General features: G+C 36.8%; 1 protein-coding gene across 3 annotated transcripts in view; it reads right to left on the bottom strand.

The window, feature by feature from the left end:
- Window positions 1-21,150, bottom strand: part of VWA8 (von Willebrand factor A domain containing 8) — a 369,390-nt gene that overhangs the window by 272,226 nt on the left and 76,014 nt on the right. For all 3 annotated transcript variants that reach the window (XM_059995512.1, XM_059995513.1, XM_059995514.1), the window contains 4 exons: window positions 19,908-20,012; window positions 16,335-16,466; window positions 14,036-14,170; window positions 13,869-13,946 (listed from right to left, as the gene is read on the bottom strand). In XM_059995512.1, the coding sequence (XP_059851495.1) occupies window positions 13,869-13,946; window positions 14,036-14,170; window positions 16,335-16,466; window positions 19,908-20,012 (450 nt within the window). The remainder of the gene's footprint in view (window positions 1-13,868; window positions 13,947-14,035; window positions 14,171-16,334; window positions 16,467-19,907; window positions 20,013-21,150) is intronic.

Raw genomic sequence — 21,150 nt, 5'->3', positions numbered from 1 at the left:
TGTTAGAATGGCTATCATCCAAAATAAAACAAAAACAAAAAAACAAGAGATGACAAATGTTGGTGAGGATGTGAAGAAAAGGGAACCGTTGTGCACTGTTGGTGAGAATGTACATTGGTGCCACCTCTATGGAAAACATTATGGAGGTACCTCAAAAACTTAAAAATAGAACTATCACATGATCCAGTAATCCCACTTCTGGGTATATATCCAAAGAAACAAAAACAGAATATTGAGATATCTGCACTCCCATGTTCATTACAGCATTATTCACAATAGCCAAGAGTGCCCATTAATGAATGAATGGATAAGAAATTGTGATACACACACACACACACACACACACACACACACACACAGAGGAATATTATTCAGCCATGAAAAAGAAGGAAGTTCTGCCGTTTGCTGGACCTTGAGGGCATTGTGCTAAGTGAAATAAGCCAGACAGAAAAAGCAAAATACTGTATGCAATCACTTGTACGTGGAATCTTAAAAAAAAAAAGTCAAACTCTTAGAAATAGAAGAGTGGTTGTCAGGGACTGAGGGGTAGGGGAAATAGGAAGAGGTTGGTAAAAGGGTACAAAGTTTCAGGTATAAGATGAATTAAGATCTGAGTATATAATATAAAACATGGTGACTATAGTTGATAACTCTGTATCACATCGTTGAAATTGGCTAAGAAAATAGAACTTCAATGTTATCCTGAGAGTGAGCTTGCATGCGTGAGAGAGGAATAAGTGTCTGTTAATGTCCAACTGACATAACTGATGTGTTCTTAAAAACTCTATAAAGTAGGGCTTCCCTGGTGGCACAGTGGTTGAGAGTCCGCCTGCTGATGCAGGGGACGCGGGTTCGTGTCCCGGTCCGGGAAGATCCCACATGCCGCGGAGCGGCTGGGCCTGTGAGCCATGGCCGCTAAGCCTGTGCGTCCGGAGCCTGTGCTCCGCAACGGGAGAGGCCACAACAGTGAGAGGCCCGCGTACCGCAAAAAAAAAAAAAAAAAAAACCTCTATAAAGTAAAATTTCGTATGCCAAACGCGTTTTCCAGCAAATTCTTAAAAATGGGTCCAGGGTTGGTGGGTTAGAGCTACTGGAGATGTCCATAGCTATAGCGGATCCTACAAAAGGCAAATGATGTTAGACTAACAATTGGCTGTGGGGTGGGTATGGTGGATGGGGAGAAAGCTAAGAAGTGTGCCATGGCTGCAATACTCGACAACGCTTTCTATTGGCTTAATGTGTCCCTTTTGGAACCTTCCTCAAAAAACTAAAGCTGTTCTCTCTGAATCGCTCCCCCATGGGAGATACTGTGCAGCAAACGCCTTTCCCTATGTGGGAGATAAGGAGGAGTTAATGGATTCAGGGAGCATCACTGAGGATAAACGTGGAGTCTCCTGCTTGAAGCAGCACTGAAAAACGTTTGCTAAGGTTAAAGAAACAGACTGCTGAAGGTAGCAGGGCAACCCTCCCACCCTGTCCATCTTCCCACCTATGTGAGGGCATAATGGGCACCACTCCTCACCTGCATAGAGGCTGCCAGCCAGCAGCTACCTGAATCTGGGAGAGCTTCAGGGAACCACAGGAAATGAACATGAAGCATCCCAGGAGCTGGGCTGGCCAAGGTCCCTCTTCAGGTTGTTAATTTCTCAACAGTAGTCAATAGACTGTAAAATCAGGATTTTCACAGCTTTTACTAGCTTAAACCCCAAGCTACTTCAACTCAGTTCCCAGAGGCACTAGTTGAACTCTGCCTGCTAATGCCTTTCCCTTTGCTGTTCTTTTTGACTATCTCTCTGGTTCTGCCAAATGGTTTTCAGTTCAAACACCTCAGAAAGCCCTGTTTCTATGAGACTGGTTTGTAAATCAGCAATAAAATTGAATATATTCAGAAAATGGGCTGGATCATGAGTAATTGGGGGTTTTTTTAATAGGGGAAGAATAGAAAAACAAAGCACTTAGAAATCATAAAAGGCAACTAGATGACACAGCTGAGAAGTACATATTTACTTTTTATTTCCAAGAATAAAATATATTTATAAAACATACTGTACTTACAGAAATTTGTGAAAGTCAAAATCAAATCAAAGTTATGGGGCCTCCCTGGTGGCTCAGCGGTTAGGAATCCACCTGCCAATGCAGGGGACACAGGTTCGAACCCTGGTCCGGGAAGATCCCACATGCCGTGGAGCAGCTAAGCCAGTGCGCCACAGCTACTGAGCCTGCACTCTAGAGACCGTGAGCCACAACTACGGAGCCCACATGCCGTGACAACTGAAGCCCACGCGCCTAGAGCCCATGCTCAGCAACAAGAGAGGTCACCGCAATGAGAAGCCTGCGCACAGCAAGGAAGAGGAGGCCCTGCTCGCCACAGCTGGGGACAGCCCGCGCACAGCAACGAAGACCCAACACAGGCAAAAATAAATTAATTAATTAAATAAAAAAATCAAATCAAAGTTATATCCTCTTTCTTTTCTTTCTTGACATGTTCCTCATAAGAATATAAATACAAAACTTCATCATTAATCTCACTAACCTTTAGCAAATCCTTACTCTTACAGTGATCTCTGGTGACTATAAGTTCCTGAAGACCCTTAAAAGATTGCCCTAAGACCCCCAATCAAAATTACTGTAAAGTACATTTAAAACAAAAGTCCTAACTAATGGAGATGGTCAAGCATAACAATTTGTTCTCAACAACAGTACTTCGACTTCATCACACAGTGTCCTTAAGTTTGGAGCTATTCTACAGAGAATCCTCAAATTTGAAATTCTTTCCCTCTTCAAGTTTATGGATCCTATGTTTCTGGATCGCCAAGGATGGGAAATGAAATACCTTTCAGGCTGAAATTCCTTATTTGGTAGGATTCCTTGGTTACTTTTGTTTTCTTCCTTGAGCGAATGGATTTGGTCTTACTGTAATGTTTATTTTTATACACATGCCCAAAGGCCTCCTGGTGTGCTTTTATAAATCTAATAAATACTTCATGATAACTTAACTTGTTAACATAACACAAAAGATGTTGTCTGTTACTTAAAATGTACACTGTTTCAATTAAATAAGGAGTCTAGTACATATTTGCAAAGTTATAAAAGATTTCAATATCATGTGTGGATACTGTTTTTTAAAAAGCAAACATAAAACTTACTGCCTTTTAAATGGCAAATTTATGCAAATACAACAAGATGAACCTTAATAACATATATTGCACAGTTAAACTTTACGATACACTTTGCGTTTTTAGAATATATAAGTTTAATAAGTTATCAAGTTGAACCAGCAAATAACCTACCTTTTCAATACGTAACTTTGTACTATGTCCTATCATATAAACACTCCAAGTAGTTCTACTTGCAAGCTTAACATAAAACACTATAACTGTCATTACACTCAGCTTTTGAGATGATTTCTCCATCAAAACAAGAGCCTAAGATAACGTTTCACAAAGTTTCAATTATAAAAATAATACACTGTTGAGATGGACTTCTATCAGTTGAAAACAACCATTGATTTTTGCAAACTCCTCCATTCCTCCTTTCTATTATGTTGTTTTTGAAAAGCTGGCAAGTAGAAAAACAGACCAATACTGAAAAACAAACTGTGATGTAACAAGAACCCTAGCATTCTAAAGCAAATCAAGCTAATGTGAAGGAAAGCATTCCAAATAAAAACAGATGATACTTTTAGGGCCTCGACCCAGTTTCCTCTCATCTCAGAGTGAGCCTCATTGTCTGTTACTTACTGTTTTTAAAGATGTACAGTCTAGTAGGCAAGAAAATGACTTGAAAATTAATAAGCTAGGACCTGCTGTAGAAGCTTTGTTTGAGGTATAAACTCTGGCACTTAACCTTTCTCATCCTTAATTCTGAAAGCCAGGAAATACCACTTTACTGGCCTATTTTAGAGTAATTATAAATTTTAGTAAATAACTTGAATCACTTCAAAGAGGCTGCAAAAAGCTATTATTAAATTGTCACAAAATTTTATGTTTGAAAAACAGGAAATACACAGAAGATTGTAATTCTAAAACTGAAATGAATTTGTCTCAAAACAGCCTCCTGCCTTATCCTGTAAGAACTAATTAGTTCTCAAAAATCAGAAATTGCTCTAAATAATTCTATTGCTTTTCTGCATTAGAGAACGCTATAAATGGAAAAGCTCTTAAATGTGTTTGATGGGGAGAATGACAACAATGTTTGAATAATCACATCTATCCCTTACATACTTAAAAACAAAAGTCATTCTACTTAAAATAGTTTAAGATTTCCCAAGCCTCTAGGATGGTGCATATTCAACTGAGTATCCTCTTTATGCCAAGCCCTATGCTGTGGTCTAACTTGCTGCATTCTCAATCCTGTTAGACCCAACCCTGTTTTATAAACACCCCCATTTTATAAACAATATTTTGTCATTTTTGCTTTATAGCCTTGAAAAACTCCATAGGTAATATAATATACCTATACACATAACTTCAAATAAAAATTCAGGATAATGCCGACATTTTATTATAGGGAAAATAACTTGTTAAAAAGTAATACACACTTCAACAAATGTATGGGCACAGCTACACCATAAAATATCATGAAGTTGGATGCTTGCAGCTACATGTAGAATCACTATGCACATGAAAACTATACACTGGAAGAGGTGTGCTACATTTGTAACTCAAATACCATCAGTGGCAATGTTCTCAGTGGTGTGATCTTCCAGAATGGTCAGTGTAGTAGGCAGAAGAATACCCTCCACAAAGATATCCATATCCTAACCTCCAGAACCTGTGAATATGTTACCTTACATGGCAAAAGGAACTCTGCAGACGTGGTTAAGTTAATGACCTTGAGATGGGGAGATTATTCTGGAATACCCGTGTGGGCCCAATCTTATAATTTGAGTCCTTAAGATTGGAGGATGTTTCTCAGCTGTGGTCAGAAAGAGAGATGGCAGCTTGAGCAAGACCCAGTTCTCCGCTGCTGGTTCTAAAATATAAGGGGTTATGTGCAAGAACTGGGCAGAGGTCAACGTAGAAGATGAAAAAGGCATGAGTGAATTCCTCCCTAACCTGGGTATAGGGAAAGGCTTTCTAGCCATGACTCAAAATCTAAATGCAATAAAATAAAATATTAATACATTTAACTACAAATTTTTTAATTTACAAGGCAAAAACTAATTTATTCATAAAGAAAATCAAAGTATAACTGACAAACTGAGAGCAAACTTTATGCAGCATATATCACTGATAAAAAGCAAATATGCCGAATATTAGAAACTTAAATATTGAGAGGAAAGAAGACCAAAACCTTAGCAGAAAAATGGGCAAAAGAAATGAACAGATAATTTACTAAGGACCATAATAATGGCCCTTAAAAACAGGAAAGATTTTCAATTTCTTTCCTAATATAAGAAATGCAAATTAAAACTACTTAGGGGCTTCCCTGGTGGCGCAGTGGTTGAGAATCTGCCTGCTAATGCAGGGGACATGGGTTCGAGCCCCGGTCTGGGAAGATCCCACATGCCGCGGAGCAACTAGGCCTGTGAGCCACAACTACTGAGCCTGCGCGTCTGGAGCTTGTGCTCCGCAACAAGAGAGGCCGCAACAATGAGAGGCCCGCGCACCGCAATGAAGAGTGGCCCCCGCTTGTCACAACTAGAGAAAGCCCTGGCACAGAAACGAAGACCCAACACAGCCATAATTAAATAAATAAATAAAAACAAAAACCAAACAAACAAACAAAACTACTCCTTAGATACCATTTCTAACTATCAAATTGGCAAACATTAAAGAGCTTGGTGGCCCTCTCTGTTGGCATTGTTGGTGGGAATGCAAAATGGTATAATCCTTACAGAGGAAAATTTGGCAATACCTAACAAAACTACACATATATTTACCTATTGACCTAACAATTCCACTTCTAGGAATTAATCCTGAAGATATACTTCTAACAATGTGAAAATACATATGCAAAGGTTATTCACTGCAACTTAGTTTGTAATTACAAAATATTGGAAACAATCCAACTGTCCATATATAGGAGACTGGTTGAATAAACTCTGGTATAACCACATGATGGAATAATATGCAACTAAAAAAGAAAAAGAATGAGGAAGAGCTCTATGAAAAGACAACTACTCTTCGTTTATAATTTCTATTTCAAAATTCAGAGGATGTAGAACTTGCATGATGACATACATTTTTTAAAAATAAATTTTATAATAAAAGAAATTTGAAGGAATTGAGGCAGGTAAATTCCTAGAGAGCCTTATGAAGGTTATTCTTTGTGGGAAAAAGAAAAAATACTAAGAAGACAGAAAGGATGACAGATTACAGCAAAATAAATCAAGAAAACAAAATGATCTACAGAATCATACAGAAAGTTAGTCTCTGCGGTTGAATATAAACCACTTAAATGAATACAGACTCTTGAAATCTTCATGAAAAAGTGCAAATTCAAGACAAAGTCAAGAAGCAAGTAAAAAAGTCCAAGACAGGGCTTCCCTGGTGGCACAGTGGTTGAGAGTCCGCCTGCCGATGCAGGGGACACGGGATCGTGCCCCGGTCCAGGAGGATCCCACATGCCGCGGAGCGGCTGGGCCCGTGAGCCATGGCCTCTGAGCCTGTGCGTCCGAAGCCTGTGCTCCGCAACGGGAGAGGCCACAACAGTGAGAGGCCCGTGTACCGCAAAAAAAAAAAAAACAAAAGAAGTCCAAGACATAGGTCAGTGAAAACAAATGAGAGAGAATAAAAGGTCAAGATATTTCCACTGTATTAGGATACACAGGAAAAAGGAGGAATTGTAGATTAGATGGAAGATGAAGAAAAGGATTTGGTTTGAGTTTAGCTATAGGAAGAAAAACTTAGCTAAGGGGTCAAAAATGATCCTAAGACTTCAACGTGTTTTAGACAGTGATTATGTTCATTTTAAGTCTCTTAAACTTATTTGACCTAAATTTTTGATCGGAGTTGACTCGGCTTTTAATCCAAGTAGTACTTAAACAGAAAAACGAGATCTCAGATCTAGTGCTGTTTACAATGGTGTAGAAAGAAATCTGGAAATATGCCCTTATCTGGTTGTGAAAGAGAAGAATAGTAACCTGTATGTCTCCAATACTATGAAATCACTGACTTCAACACTAAAAAAAGAATAACCAGTTAAAAGAATCTGACCTAACACTTGAGCCAAATGATTTAAGATTTTTATAACCTATTATAAAACTTATTTTATGTACTGCCACAAATCTGTGTAAAGGCTCTGTTTTTCTTTTCCTTCATATGAAACCCAGTTCTAAAAATAGTCAAGTCTAAAAATAAGGCAAAACCCACATATTACGTGTAGCTTTATACATGTACAAGTAACAGGGAAATCTCTACATCTTCTAGGAAAACAGATGTTGAGTTACTTATTCCCACTAAATTCTCTATGTTGGGTCAAACTTCTGGAAATTTTTTGTTAATATGGGCTATATTATTATAAAACCAAAATCTAATCTTTAATCCTATTAAATTAGTTCCTCTGTCCCAAAGAAATAGATGAACATTACTAATAAGTATGAAATTATAAGCAAAAAGAGTCAAATTAATCTCAGCAGCTTGGTTTCTATCATAAAAACCAACTAATTAACAGCTTACAAAACTGCAAATGTCAATAAAATGCCTAATATATGCTTTGATCCAGTTCCTGGAAAGAAGCCATATGGAGAGAGAAAGAAACAAACTCACCTACAAAACATGTTTCCATTATTACACTTCTCTATCCCTTTCTGAAGTCTATACTTCAGAAACCATTTTTTTCTCCCAGACATTTCTCTAAAGATTAATGAGCAGAAAAGCAAAATTGGAAAAGGGGTTTTCAGAATATGTGATCACCTTCCTTATCTCTGTACCAGTTTTCCCAATCCTTGAAGGACATCAATAAGGTAGATAGTGTGTATGCTGAGGATGGACAAAATATTCTTATGGCAAAACTTGTGTGCCTTTTGAATATCATCACCCATGTTTGTCAGATAGAAGATTAGTAAGACATGACTAAATGACCTTATCCTGTGGCAGAAATTAGAAGAGACTGACTTCATATCTCAGAAGAGTATCAGGTAATAGAATGGTCTGCCATCAAATTGAATAGTATAATTTTCCTACCTTTGTTTATTTATCAATCAACAAACAACAGGAAAGTTAAAAAAATACATTAAAATAAAATAATATTTTCGTGAACTTATTGTCACTCTCCAAAAATATATAAGAAAATCTATTCTCAACCTATTAAACTAATTCTTTCATACATAAAGATAACATTCTCAATGGCAGGATACTTTCGGTAGTTTTTCGGTGGAGATGAGAGAGCTTAATTGATAGATATATACATAATCTCTTGTTTGGTTCTTTTAATGGATAGCAGGTTGAGGTGACGGCAATCTTCACCGTTCAAGTATATGCTCATAGGATAATTTATCACTACAGTGTAAGAATCACCATAAATTGACTACAGAAATCTGATACAGAAAGAGTACTGTCTGGAAAAAATTGATGAGGCATAAATTATTTCCAGTTTTCATTAGAATGGGAGTTTTTATTATTTATTTATGTTTTGCGGTACACAGGCCTCTCACTGTTGTGGCCTCTCCCGTTGCGGAGCACAGGCTCCGGACGCGCAGGCTCAGCGGCCATGGCTCACGGGCCCAGCCGCTCCGCGGCATGTGGGATCTTCCCAGACCGGGGCACGAACCTGTGTCCCCTGCATCGGCAAGTAGAGTTTCAACCACTGCGCCACCAGGGAAGCCCCGGGAGTTTTTATTTTAATGTAAAAAATAATAATGTGTACAACTTTAGAAATACTATTACTATAAATGGGGATGGAGTCAAAGAGAAAAGAAATATTATCCTCAAAAGGTCTTCTCCATATGATTTCAAAGCAATGGCAGCTGGAAAAGTTAAGTTATGCTTGTATTTATCCTAGACTTATAAGTGGAATATGATATAATTAAATTTAACTTGCTTTAAAAATATATTGATGATTTGGAATTTTTTTCTCTCCATTATTTGGTAGAAAAGTATTTTCATTGGAAACTAGAAAGTTGATGGTTAACAGGTAGGTGAGATGATAAAATGCCATCCTCAGATCACTTCTAACCTGAGCTATGGAAAGGTATAGACAGATGAACTAGCATATTGAGCTAACCATCACCAAGAGGATGATTTTCTAAGAGGGCAGGGTATTCTTCATTGCATCTACCATGAATTAAGCAAAAAATATACTCCCCTCTCCTGCCAATTTCCTTACTTCCCTTAAATAATCCAGTAGACCTAGAATCAATTCATAAAGACTCACTTTAAAATATATTTTTGAAAAAACATATATAAATATGTATTTTTTCAGTGGGTTCTAAGACTTGTCACCTGCTGTGTAATGTAGAAATTTATTTTCTTTCCCCTACATGTTTATTGCTCAAGACTCAGGATAGCAGTACTGGTTTAAGTCTCTTCACCTTAATTCATATTCTTCATGATTTCATAAGCTTGGATCATATGCTTCTTCATAAATTTCATCTTTTAAAATCATGCAGTATTTCTTAGTAAATATTTGAATCTTTTAAGTCCTTAATCAGTTAATTATCTTTTCCTATTTTTTTATATAACTACCTTTACCTGTATTTCTAGAAATATGATAACAAAAACTGTACAAAATAGTAGGAGGTATAAATCTTCCACAGTTTTATACCAAGGCAGGATGCTTTCTCTTTCATTTCCAAAATTCTTTTCAAAATAACTCAAAATACTAAATGATACCTTAGTGCTTTGAATGAGTTAAGTTACCCAGAAGAAAGAAAAAAATTAATTTCAGGGAGAATTCTCAAATATCTTTTACAATAGATTTTTCTGCTTATAGCCCAAAAGTTACCAGTACCATGTGATTATAATTGCTTCTAACTCTGGCCAATTCAACCCATAGGCACAAAGTAACTTAAAGCAGCATGAAAAAACTCTCAACAGAATCATTTGAAATATGAGCTGTTAACAAAATTTTCTATGATCGGTTCACAGCAAGAAACTGCTTTAAACATCATTTTTCAAAAATAAGAACAATTTTAATATAAATATATTTATTGTCAGTAATAATTAAAAAGTTAAACAAAAGAATAAACTAAAAACACAAAATGCTTCCTAAAATGTAAGTAAATAGTATATCACATCCACTATCCAAAATTGTTCCAAGAATAAGAAACAGACTCTGCTAGAGGTAAAAAGATACCATAACCAGCCAAACACGAATACGTAGAAATCAGTAAATTAGCAGGATAAAAATGTCTTAGAGATATCATTACAAAAAAAAATACATGACCGAAAATTTCACTCTGTAAAAACACCAGCTGTAAGTTTGCTTTTTTATAATACTATATTCAGCATGTACGTCCACCAGAATAATCCATTCAAAAATACTTAAGAATAAGTTTAACCAAGGAGATGAGACTTGTACACTGAAAATCATAAAACATTGCTGAAAAAAATTTTAAAAGACATAAACAAACAGAAATTCATCTATGTTTACAGAATAGATGATTTAATATTAAGATGACAATACTACCCAAAATGATCTACAGATTCATTGCGATTTCTATCAAAATCTCAACTTTTTTTTTTTTTCATAAATAGAAAAAAACCTATCCTAAGATTCATCTGGTATCTCAAGGGACCCTAAATAGCCAACACAATCCTGGAAAAGAAAACAAAGTTGGAGGTCTCATACTTCCTGATTTCAAAACTTACTATAAACCTATGGTAATTAAAACAGTGTGATACTGACATAAGGACAGACATATAAACCAATGGAGTAGAACAGAAAGCCCAGACACAAACCATCACATATATGGTCAGTTGATTTTTTACAAGATTGCCAAGATCATCCTATGGAGAAAAGACAGTCTTTTCAACAAATGGTGCTGGGAAAACTGGATATCCACATGCAAAGATTGAAGTTGGACACTTACTTTACACCATATACAAAAATTACATCACAATGGGTGAGAGACCTAAATGTAAGACCTAAAATTGTAAAACTCTTAGAAGAAAACATAGGAGAAAATTCATGACATTGGACTTGGCAATGATTTATTGAATATAACACCAAAAACACAGGCAACAACAACAAAAAGATAAATTAGACTTCATCAAAATTAAATTAAATTTTGTGCATCAAAGGATACTATCAAGAGAGTTAAAGAACGCTCAACATCATTAATCATTAGAGAAATGCAAATCAAAACTACAATGAGATATCACCTCACACTGGTCAGAATGGCCATCATCAAAAATCTAGAAACAATAAATGCTGGAGAGGGTGTGGAGAAAAGGGAACACTCTTGCACTGCTGGTGGGAATGTAAATTGATACAGCCACTATGGAGAACAGTATGGAGGTTCCTTAAAAAACTAAAAATAGAACCACCGTACAACCCAGCAATCCCACTGCAGGGCATATACCCTGAGCAAACCATAATTCAAAAAGAGTCATGTACCAATATGTTCACTGCAGCTCTATTTACAATAGCCAGGACATGGAAGCAACCTAAGTGTCCATCAACAGATGAATGGATAAAGAAGACGTGGCCCATATATACAATGGAATATTACTCAGCCATAAAAAGAAACGAAATTGAGTTATTTGTAGTGAGGTGGATGGACCTAGAGTCTGTCATACACAGTGAATAAGTCAGAAAGAGAAAAACAAATACCGTATGCTAACACATATATATGGAATCTAAGAAGAAAAAAAAAGGTCATGAAGAACCTAGGGGTAAGATGGGAATAAAGACACAGACCTACTAGAGAATGGACTTGAGGATATGAGGAGGGGGAAGGGTAAGCTGTGACAAAGTGAGAGAGTGGCATGGACATATATACACTACCAAACGTAAAACAGATAGCTAGTGGGAAGCAGCCGCATAGCACAGGGAGATCAGCTCGGTGCTTTGTGACCACCTAGAGGGGTGGGATACGGAGGTTGGGAGGGAGGGAGATGCAAGAGGGAAGAGATATGGGGACATATGTATATGTATAACTGATTCACTTTGTTATAAAGCAGAAACTAACACACCATTGTAAAGCAATTATACTCCAATAAAGATGTTAAAAAGAAAAAAAGAGAGTGAGAAGACAACCCACAGAATGGGAGAAAACATTCGCAAATAATATATCTGAGAATGCCTTAATATGCAGAATATATGAAGAACTCTTACCGTTCAGCAACAAGAAGGCAATGCAATTAAAACATAGGCAAGGAACTTGAAAAGGTATTTCTCCAAATAAGATATATAAATGGTAATAAGCACATGAAAAGATGCAATATCATTGGTCACTAGGGAAATGCAAATCAAAACCACGAGTTACTACTTCACACCCATTAAGATGGCTGTTATAAAAAGCAAAGCAAAATGAACACAGAAACAAAACAAAACAAGAAAACAGGAAATCACAAGTGTTGACAAGGATGTGGAGGAACTGGAACCCTCATGCACTGCTAGTGGGAATGTAAAATGGTGTGGCTGCTATGGAAAACAGTTTAGCAGCTCCTCAAAGAGTTAAAGGTAGAATTACAATATGATTCAGCAATACCACTCCAACATATAAACCTAAAAGAAATGAAAGCAGGGACTCAAACAGATACTTGTACTCCAGTGTTCATAGTAGCATTACTCACAATAGCCAAAAGGTAGAAACAACTCAAGTGTTCATCAACATATGAATGGATAAACAAAAATATTATTCAGTCATAAAAAGGAATGAACGTGTGAGATATGCTATAACATGGATGAACCTTGAAAACATAATGTTAAGTAAAATAATCTAGAGACAAAAGGACAAAAAGTGTATGATTCCTTGTGACCACCTAGAGGGGTGGGATAGGGAGGGTGGGAGGGAGACGCAAGAGAGAGGAGATATGGGGATATATGTATATGTATAGCTGATTCACTCTGTTATACAGCAGAAACTAACACACCATTGTAAAGCAATTATACTCCAATAAAGATGTTTAAAAAAAAAAAGTACATGATTCCATTACATGAGGTACCTAGAATAGACAAATTCCTAGGGACAGAAAGTCACAAAGAGGTTACCAGGGTCTAGAGGGAGGCAGAGAATTTATTATTTAATGGTTATAGAGTTTCTATTTGGGAATATAAAGCTTTCTAGAAATAGCTAGTGGTGATGGTTTCACAACATCGTGAATGTACTTAATGCCAGTGAGTTGTACACTAAAAAAAAAATGATTAAAATGATAGAATGGATAAACAACAAGGTCCTACTGTATGGCACAGGGAACTATATTCAATATCCTGAGATAAACCATAATGGATAAGAATTTTAAAAAGAATGTATATATACATATAACTGAATCACTTTGCTGTAGAGAAGTTAACACAATATTGTAAAACAACTATACTTCAATTAAGAATAAATATTCAGTAAAAGAAAAAAATTAAATTAAAAAAATGGTTAAAATGGTAAATTTCATGTTATGTACATTTTACCACAATAAAAAAATAATAATCTATTTGGTGAATACCTAATTATCTCCCACTGCTACTGAAACCTATTCTGTTTAGATTTCCAAATTACTATTAAATGTACTGTGTGTGTGTACACATGCTTGTAAAATGGATCTCTCTTGAAAAACAGACCCTGGTATGTTGGGCACATCAGATATCCTAGAGCACACTTTCAAAAATTCCAAATAATTATAGCTGCACTCCAATTTGATAGCTGTTTCAGTTATTTATCTACTTCAAAATTAACAGGTACAACTGAAGGAAGAATACCCACAAATTCTGCTGACGGTCCAAAAGTATGTTTATAGTCCAAGTGCTAAAAATGAAATTCTTACCTGATAGAGCATGATAGGTTCTATATTGTATCCTAAGGTATCTGCAAAGTTCTTAGCGATGACTGTTTTTCCACAACCCTACAAATGGAAACACAATCATTCAAGGGATAAGTCAAAACCACCAGAAGTCAGGAAACAGAACTTAGTAGTGAGGCTGCTGTTCTTACTTTTCCTCCAATTAAACATATGTCCTTAACCATGTGAGACTGCATCATTTCAGCCAGTAGTTGTTTATGGCTTAAAGTTTGTATAAAACGGTCTGATGTGCAAGGTTGACTTAATGGCCTGGTTCCAGCTGGCACCTATAAAGAGAGGTAAATATAATATGCACATGTTTTTCTCAAAATAATAGTTAAATGAAAGCATACAACTGCCATTTGAAAGCCCCTACTAATTTCCTGCTCAATTCAATTCTATACTGTTTTTGATATTTCAATAGAGCAACAATTATTTTCTCATTCACACATCTGATCATCGTTTTCATCAAACTTCCAAATCAATCATCCCTCTAAAATTAAAGCCCTATGCTGTCAGACATTTTCATATGAATCAAGTAATTTTCATACCATTTATAACTTATAATAACAATGTCACTGCTTGAGAATGAAGGTTTTTGCCCAAATTCCAGTTATAAGTACAGAATTTAAAATCAGTCTACTGGGACCCTCCAAAATCACCAAAGATCCCCTGATTTTTAAACTGTCCACAAATCTTTTTCCACTCTTATTTTAGTTTGCCACTCAGAAGCATCTGTTCTTAAAATCTCCCATCCTTCACACCTACTTCCTTTTATTTCCTATCTCTTCCTTATTAAAGTCTCCTGGATTTCCATGCCCTTCTGGGGACTCCGGACTTGATCATACTGTAGGCAAGACAAACCTTAAAGAATTACAAGTTTGGAAGTGACAAGATCAGATTTGTTTTTAAGAAAACAAATGGTGGTAACATAGAAGGCTAACTTGAAGGGCCGGGAGGCAATGATGTTAGAAAGCCATTACCAAAGGGAAGCAAATAATGAAAGCTCGCTCACATCTCGTGTCCCTGGACATTCTGTTCAAACCGCCTGAAATGTCCTATCACCTTTCCACTCCTGGGCCACTGGGAAACTCCTGTGTCATAAGACTTAGCTCAAGCCCCATCTCCTCTCTGAAACTTTCTCTACTCCTTCTCCTGACTCCTGGTGTTACTTCCGTCTCTACATCTCCGTAGCCATTCCAATGCAGTTCTTACTCATCTGCCTCTATCCTAGACCATCAGCTGTGAGGTCACTCATCTGAAGGAGACAGAAGAGTGTCGTGTGGAGTGTGCTGTCTAGAAGGCCCAGCTGTGCCATTTGGTAGCTGGTGACCATGGGTGAATTGATTACACTCTTCACATCTGTTTTCTAATCTACAAAATGGAGATAATAAAAGTTATCTCTGGGGTTATTGGGGGATTTAAATGGCATAATATATGTGAAGAGAAAAATACAGTAACTAGTACACTGCAGGCACTGAGTGGATTTTAATACAGAGCCTGGCTCATGGTAGACATAATCAATGTTTCGTTTGATGACTGAGTAAATACAGTGACCTGAATAAGTATTACTAATATCACGTTTAAACAAACAAAAAAGCCTATCATGAATGCTTGCTCTGTCATAACATAAGATAGGCAAGCATTTATTCTTTCCTACATTCACCTACAATCTAATTGTCAGCATTTTTCAGGCTGTGTTTCCTAGTGTTAGCTTCCTATCACATCTTAGGGTTCTTAGGACCCTCAAGGGAAGGGTTAGAAAAAGGGAGGCAGAGCAAGCAGTTGGAGCTCTATGAGCAAATATCGTTCCCCTCCTCTAAAAACTGTTAAACTACAACAGCTCATCTTTTAACTGTTTCATGTAGCTGACAAAGATTTCATTTGAAAGGAGCATTCCCTAGTTGTTAAAATATGTTTGAAAACAGGGCCTTCCCTGGTGGCACAGTGGTTGAGAGTCCACCTGCCTATGCAGGGGGCACGGGTTCATGCCCCGGTCCGGGAAGATCCCACACGCCGCAGAGCGGCTGCGCCCGTGAGCCATGGCCGCTGAGCCTGCGCGTCTGGAGCCTGTGCTCTGCAATGGGAGAGGCCACAACAGTGAGAGACCCGTGTACCGCAAAAAAAAAAAAAAAAAAAAGTTTGAAAACAATGACTATTTCTTACCAAGGACTCAGAACACAAAATGCTTTCATTAATAAACACTTTATTTGATTTTCCCAGAGGCTGACTTTGGTTTTTGATGAAAAGCTATCCCTATGTTTCTCCTGAACTTTTCCAGTTTACAAACATACGTGACTCTGGATATATAGATATACAGATACACGTATATAGATGTGACGCTATGGAACCAAAGAATACTTACAAGGGAATCATAAACCCAATTTAGGTCATAAAAATGGACAGAACAAGGCACATCTTAGAAAGTACAAACCTTGATTCATTCATTACCTTAATGGTCACCTCTTTTTCTGCAATCCGGATGGTCACAGAAGCTTGGAAGACATGGTTTTCAGTCATCTTCTCCACTCTCACAACCTCTTCAGGAAGCAGAGAGCTTCTTGAATCTTGGAGTTCAAAGCGCTGTAAAATTACCAGAAAGACATGTAATTTACTTTTTATTTTAGTATTAATGTTGGATATCTGGAAGGTTCCATCTTAATTAGAACTGAAACCCACTCTATGTTATAAAAATAAAGGTAAAAAAATTAATGAGAATTTTTTCCCCTATTTTTACAGATACCACTCATTCTACTTAAGCTAATTACTAAGGTGATATGAAAATAGTCCCTAAAATTTACTAAATGCCAAGAAATGGAATCGCTGAGTTTCTGATCTGGTAGAAGTTTGCAGCCTACAATGCTTGATAATCGAAGGTTCCAGTTTCCTAGAAAAGGATGATGAGACTCTTGAAAACATGCTAAAGGAAATTAAAATAAGGCCTATATCAGTTGATTTCTTAAATCAACTGAAGTTAATAGCTGCCTGGACACCAGTCTGCTGATTGCTTGTGTGGTTAGTTTAACTGATTACAATAAAGTATAACAATCAATCTTCCACAGTATCTGGCACAGTGCCTTCTACAGTGTAGGTTCTCAATATTTGTCCAACAGGATTTAAAAGGCCCAGACCATTGATTCTTTCTCCATGTAGACCAGTGATCAATGTTCTAACACTAGGTTACACCCCCTAATCCCAGCTCGTTATATAAAAAATGCACACAGAGAACACAAATAAGTATATGAAAAATGAGGATACTAATTGAAAATTAATTAAATCCTATGCCCTACTAATAGCAGCATGTTCACTATGAAGAGCTTAACTCATTTTTAGTATTAAACAGGCAGAAATTATTCTCCCCAAATCCTACAATACATTTTAGAACATTATCACTATAGTGAAAGACTTGAAACTCAATGAAAGAACAGATTACTGCTTATTCAACAGAATGACTCAACTCTAGAAAATATATTTTGGGGAAGAAAATTATTTTCAACTTCAACACTGTAAACATAACAGCCCAGATCATGTTTTCATTGCTGTGTCTTAAGTACTCAAGACTCATTCCTCTTCCCAAGCCTAAGAAAAATTGTTTATTTGTGCCACCATAAAAAACATAAGTTTTATACTTTGCACAATTTATATATGCAGATTCCCATGGTGTCACACAATGTGGTAGGAATTGCTTCCATGCTGTAGACAAATAACAATCATTGACACCATAATTTCATGCCAAAAAAAAAAAAAAAAGGGTACACTGTATTTCAAGGAGGTTCAATTTGGAAAGGAAGCCTTAGCAAAGTAATTAAATTCACTGGAATTTAGAACCTAGTCCCATTAAATTCTAAGAAAATATATATATGAGCTTAAAGGGTATGTTTTCACTCTAGCCAGAGTAATGTCAGTTTAACTTGATATAGGGTTAACGTCAGAGCATTTATATTCCAGGAATGAACACTAATGCCTTGAACCACACTTGCTGTACTGGTTATGTCCTTATAAATAATTCAAACTAAAATATTTCAGTAGAATAAAAATAGTAGGCTAGAATACACTAAAATAGGAAAAGAACTCAAGTTGCAAGGTGAGTTACCATGTGTTGGCATAGGGAATTTAAAGACTCTTAATCAAAAAGGAAATTGAGGAGTAAAGCAGATATATAATTCTTCACAAAATTAAGGCAAGAAAAGACAATCACTTTTTCTCCTCTTACATAAGTAACAAAATTCCCCTTTTTCCTTTTTTTTTTTAAAACTCTACCATCAGATTTGAAATAATTCCTGTTTGTAATATGGATCCTCAATCAGTGCTCTATGTTCCCCTTAATTATAAAGGTCAAAATAAAGGCCAAACAAAATGAAGCAGTACTGACTACTTTCTTTGGAAAACTCAACTCTTTAAAGGTATTCTATAACTCTACAGAATTTGTATGACTAATTTTGAAATTAGAGACCAGAAACGCATCAAAGTGTTTTCTTAGTAAAAATGAAGACCTTTGTTCATAACGGACTTATCTAGACACTGAATGCCTTCTCCTGGTTGTGTCACAAAACTTTACATTGCTTCATTTTATCAGAACTCTGACATTTTCTTCTACCCTATGTACCCTTGTTCCCAAGGCAGTGGACTTTGTGCTGATGGGCATCTATGGAGCTCATCTGTAATCACAGCCTCTTTTCTTAAACACTAAGTACTCTATTTCAATGACCAATGTCAAAGTAGCTCAGATGTTAATTAAATCAAAGATGAGTTCTAGTTCTGTTTTTCAGAGCCTGGAATGAATCTTAGAGTGAACTATACAGTCAGACTGGTAGTTTCCTAACTCCTTGAGCATAGGAATTAATTTCCCCATTTGGTTCTTCATTACCTCCCTAACACCCTTCCACCTTCTCCTTTTTCCCCTCCCTCTCCCTCACCCCTTCTCACACACACAGCAAATCCCTTTCTTCCCTTTCATCAGTGGCTGCTATTTCACCGTCCCTAGCCCTGCTTCTATTCTTTGCTGTCTCTTCTACTTTCCTTTGCCTCTTTATTGACCATTACTTTCCCCTTGCTTCTTTATGCTTTTCTTTTAGATTCTGCCCCTAACTATACTTTTTAGCATTTATGAGGAACGGCTTTTTGTTAGTTTTATTTTGTTATTATTATGATTGACATCACCAATCAATGAAAATACTGTTTCTTGGGTTGGCTGATATATGAAATAAAATCCCACGGAAGTAACTAGAATCTATTGTTCCACTCTCCGGAGCCCTTCTCACTATTATCAGTTGCATAGAGTACTTCTGTACTCCCAAAGACCCTGTGTACTCTTTGGGATAAGGGAGAAACTAACACCATTCCATATGTCAAATTCTGGCCTCCAGAAAATGAAGGGCCTACACACAAGACCACAACAGCTTAGTGTTCACATTCTACCTACTCCTTAGAAGTCTATACACCTTGACCCAAACTGTGTAAGAAAAACAAAAACAGTCTTTCATAAAAAGGAATTATTTGGGGTGAGTCAATGACTCTCTCTCGCCAAGGGTCCGCTTGAAGTGGCTCCCACTGGCCAAAACCTGGGATAATTTTAGCATCAAAATAAATGACGATAGTAATCAGTTATAACCCACTGAATAAAATAGGGATCCATAAGTGCATATTGATATAAATGAATAAATTAATACACGGAGGAGAAGAAAAAGCTCTTCCTTAGTGTAGAATGCCTACTAATAAATGCAGAAGGAATGTTTACGCCCCATTACTGACATGACAATGCCTCCACAGGTGGAAAAGAAGAGAAGACAAGGGCAAGAAAGAAAGATGGAGAAAGAAAAGTGGGAAAGAAGGGTAAGAGAGAGATGAGAAGAAGGGACAAGAAGAGAAAATGGGAAAGGTAAGGAAAGAAAGTGAAGCAGACACATACTTTTTTTTTTTAACACTGCTATTGGAGTATAATTGCTCTACAATGGTGTGTTAGTTTCTGCTTTGTAACAAAGTGAATCAGCTATACACATACATATATCCCCATCAGATACTTACTTTTAAAACAACTTCCACAGCCATCTTCCCTTCATGTCCTAGTAAAACAGTATATGGGTAAAGCCACCGGATTGCACGTTCGATGGACATCATAGGAAAGGAATCCTATTTAGGAGGAAAAATACGTAGGAATGAAGAACACCTAAAATAATCACAGAAAATTTAACCAAAATGTACATATGACATTGAAATTGCATTATGAACAATACCCAATAAGTTTCTCCGTTTCCCAGAAGTCTACAAAGGCAAATATTCATTGTTTCCTCTTCTTGTTCCACACCCTTTGCCTTGGTAAACTCACCCACTCTCATCTTTCAGCTGCCGTGTATGTGTTGATGGCTCCCATGTCTCTGTCTCCAGTCCTGACCTTTTTCTTGAGCTCTAGACCTAAACTCTCAATTGCCCATTAGATGTGACTATACGGATGTCCCATAGACTCCCATTCAGCATGTCTGAACACACTTCCCTATCCTACTCATTCCAAAGTACCTTCTCTTTTTCCTCTACTCCTAAACTGAGTTAATCTCATCCACATACTCCTAGCTTCACTGTTATAACTACAAAGTTAGAAAGTGTTCATTATCCTCAAATCCTTCCCCCCAAATTGCTTTCCCAATTCGGTTTATCCTACTTTAAAAAGTCTACTAACAAGGACAACTAGGGAAATTTCAATATGGACTGTTTATTAGATGACATTACAGAATTATTGTTAACACGCTGAGGGGTGTGATAACGGTGTTCTGGTTATGTAGAAGAATGTTCTAATTCTTAGAAGTTGCATACTGAAGTACTTAAGAATACTGACTACAATTTACTTTCAGAATTGTTTAGAAAAAAATGAGAAAGTGCAAACAAAAGTGGCAACATGTTAAAAGTTGGTGATTCTAGTTAAAGGGATTATGGATTTATGTTTTGCTATTTTTGAACTTCTTCTTAGATCTGAGAATTGTCAAAGTAAAAAGTTCCAAGGAAAAAACAAAAAGAATGAAAAGTAGAAGATGTGATAAATAGGAGGAAAAATGCTGTTCCAGATGTATAGAACAGCGTAAACAATACCTGGGAAACCTAACACCCTGACCCAGGAAACGTAAAATAAAAAGCAACAAGAGATTAAAAATAAGTCTCTTGTCTAAGTGGTGTCACTACTACCTTGGATTATGCTTTCCTTAGCAGAGTCTCCTACCTGTTCCCTGTGCATCCACGCTCCCCCCACCTCACCTCGCTGCCAGCAGAGGTGTCTTCC

This window comes from Delphinus delphis, chromosome 18 (genome assembly GCF_949987515.2).
Source record: "Delphinus delphis chromosome 18, mDelDel1.2, whole genome shotgun sequence".
Classification (NCBI taxonomy): domain Eukaryota; kingdom Metazoa; phylum Chordata; class Mammalia; order Artiodactyla; family Delphinidae; genus Delphinus; species Delphinus delphis.
The sequence above is the reverse complement of the archived record's forward strand: the minus strand, read 5'-3'. Positions and strand labels throughout refer to the sequence as shown.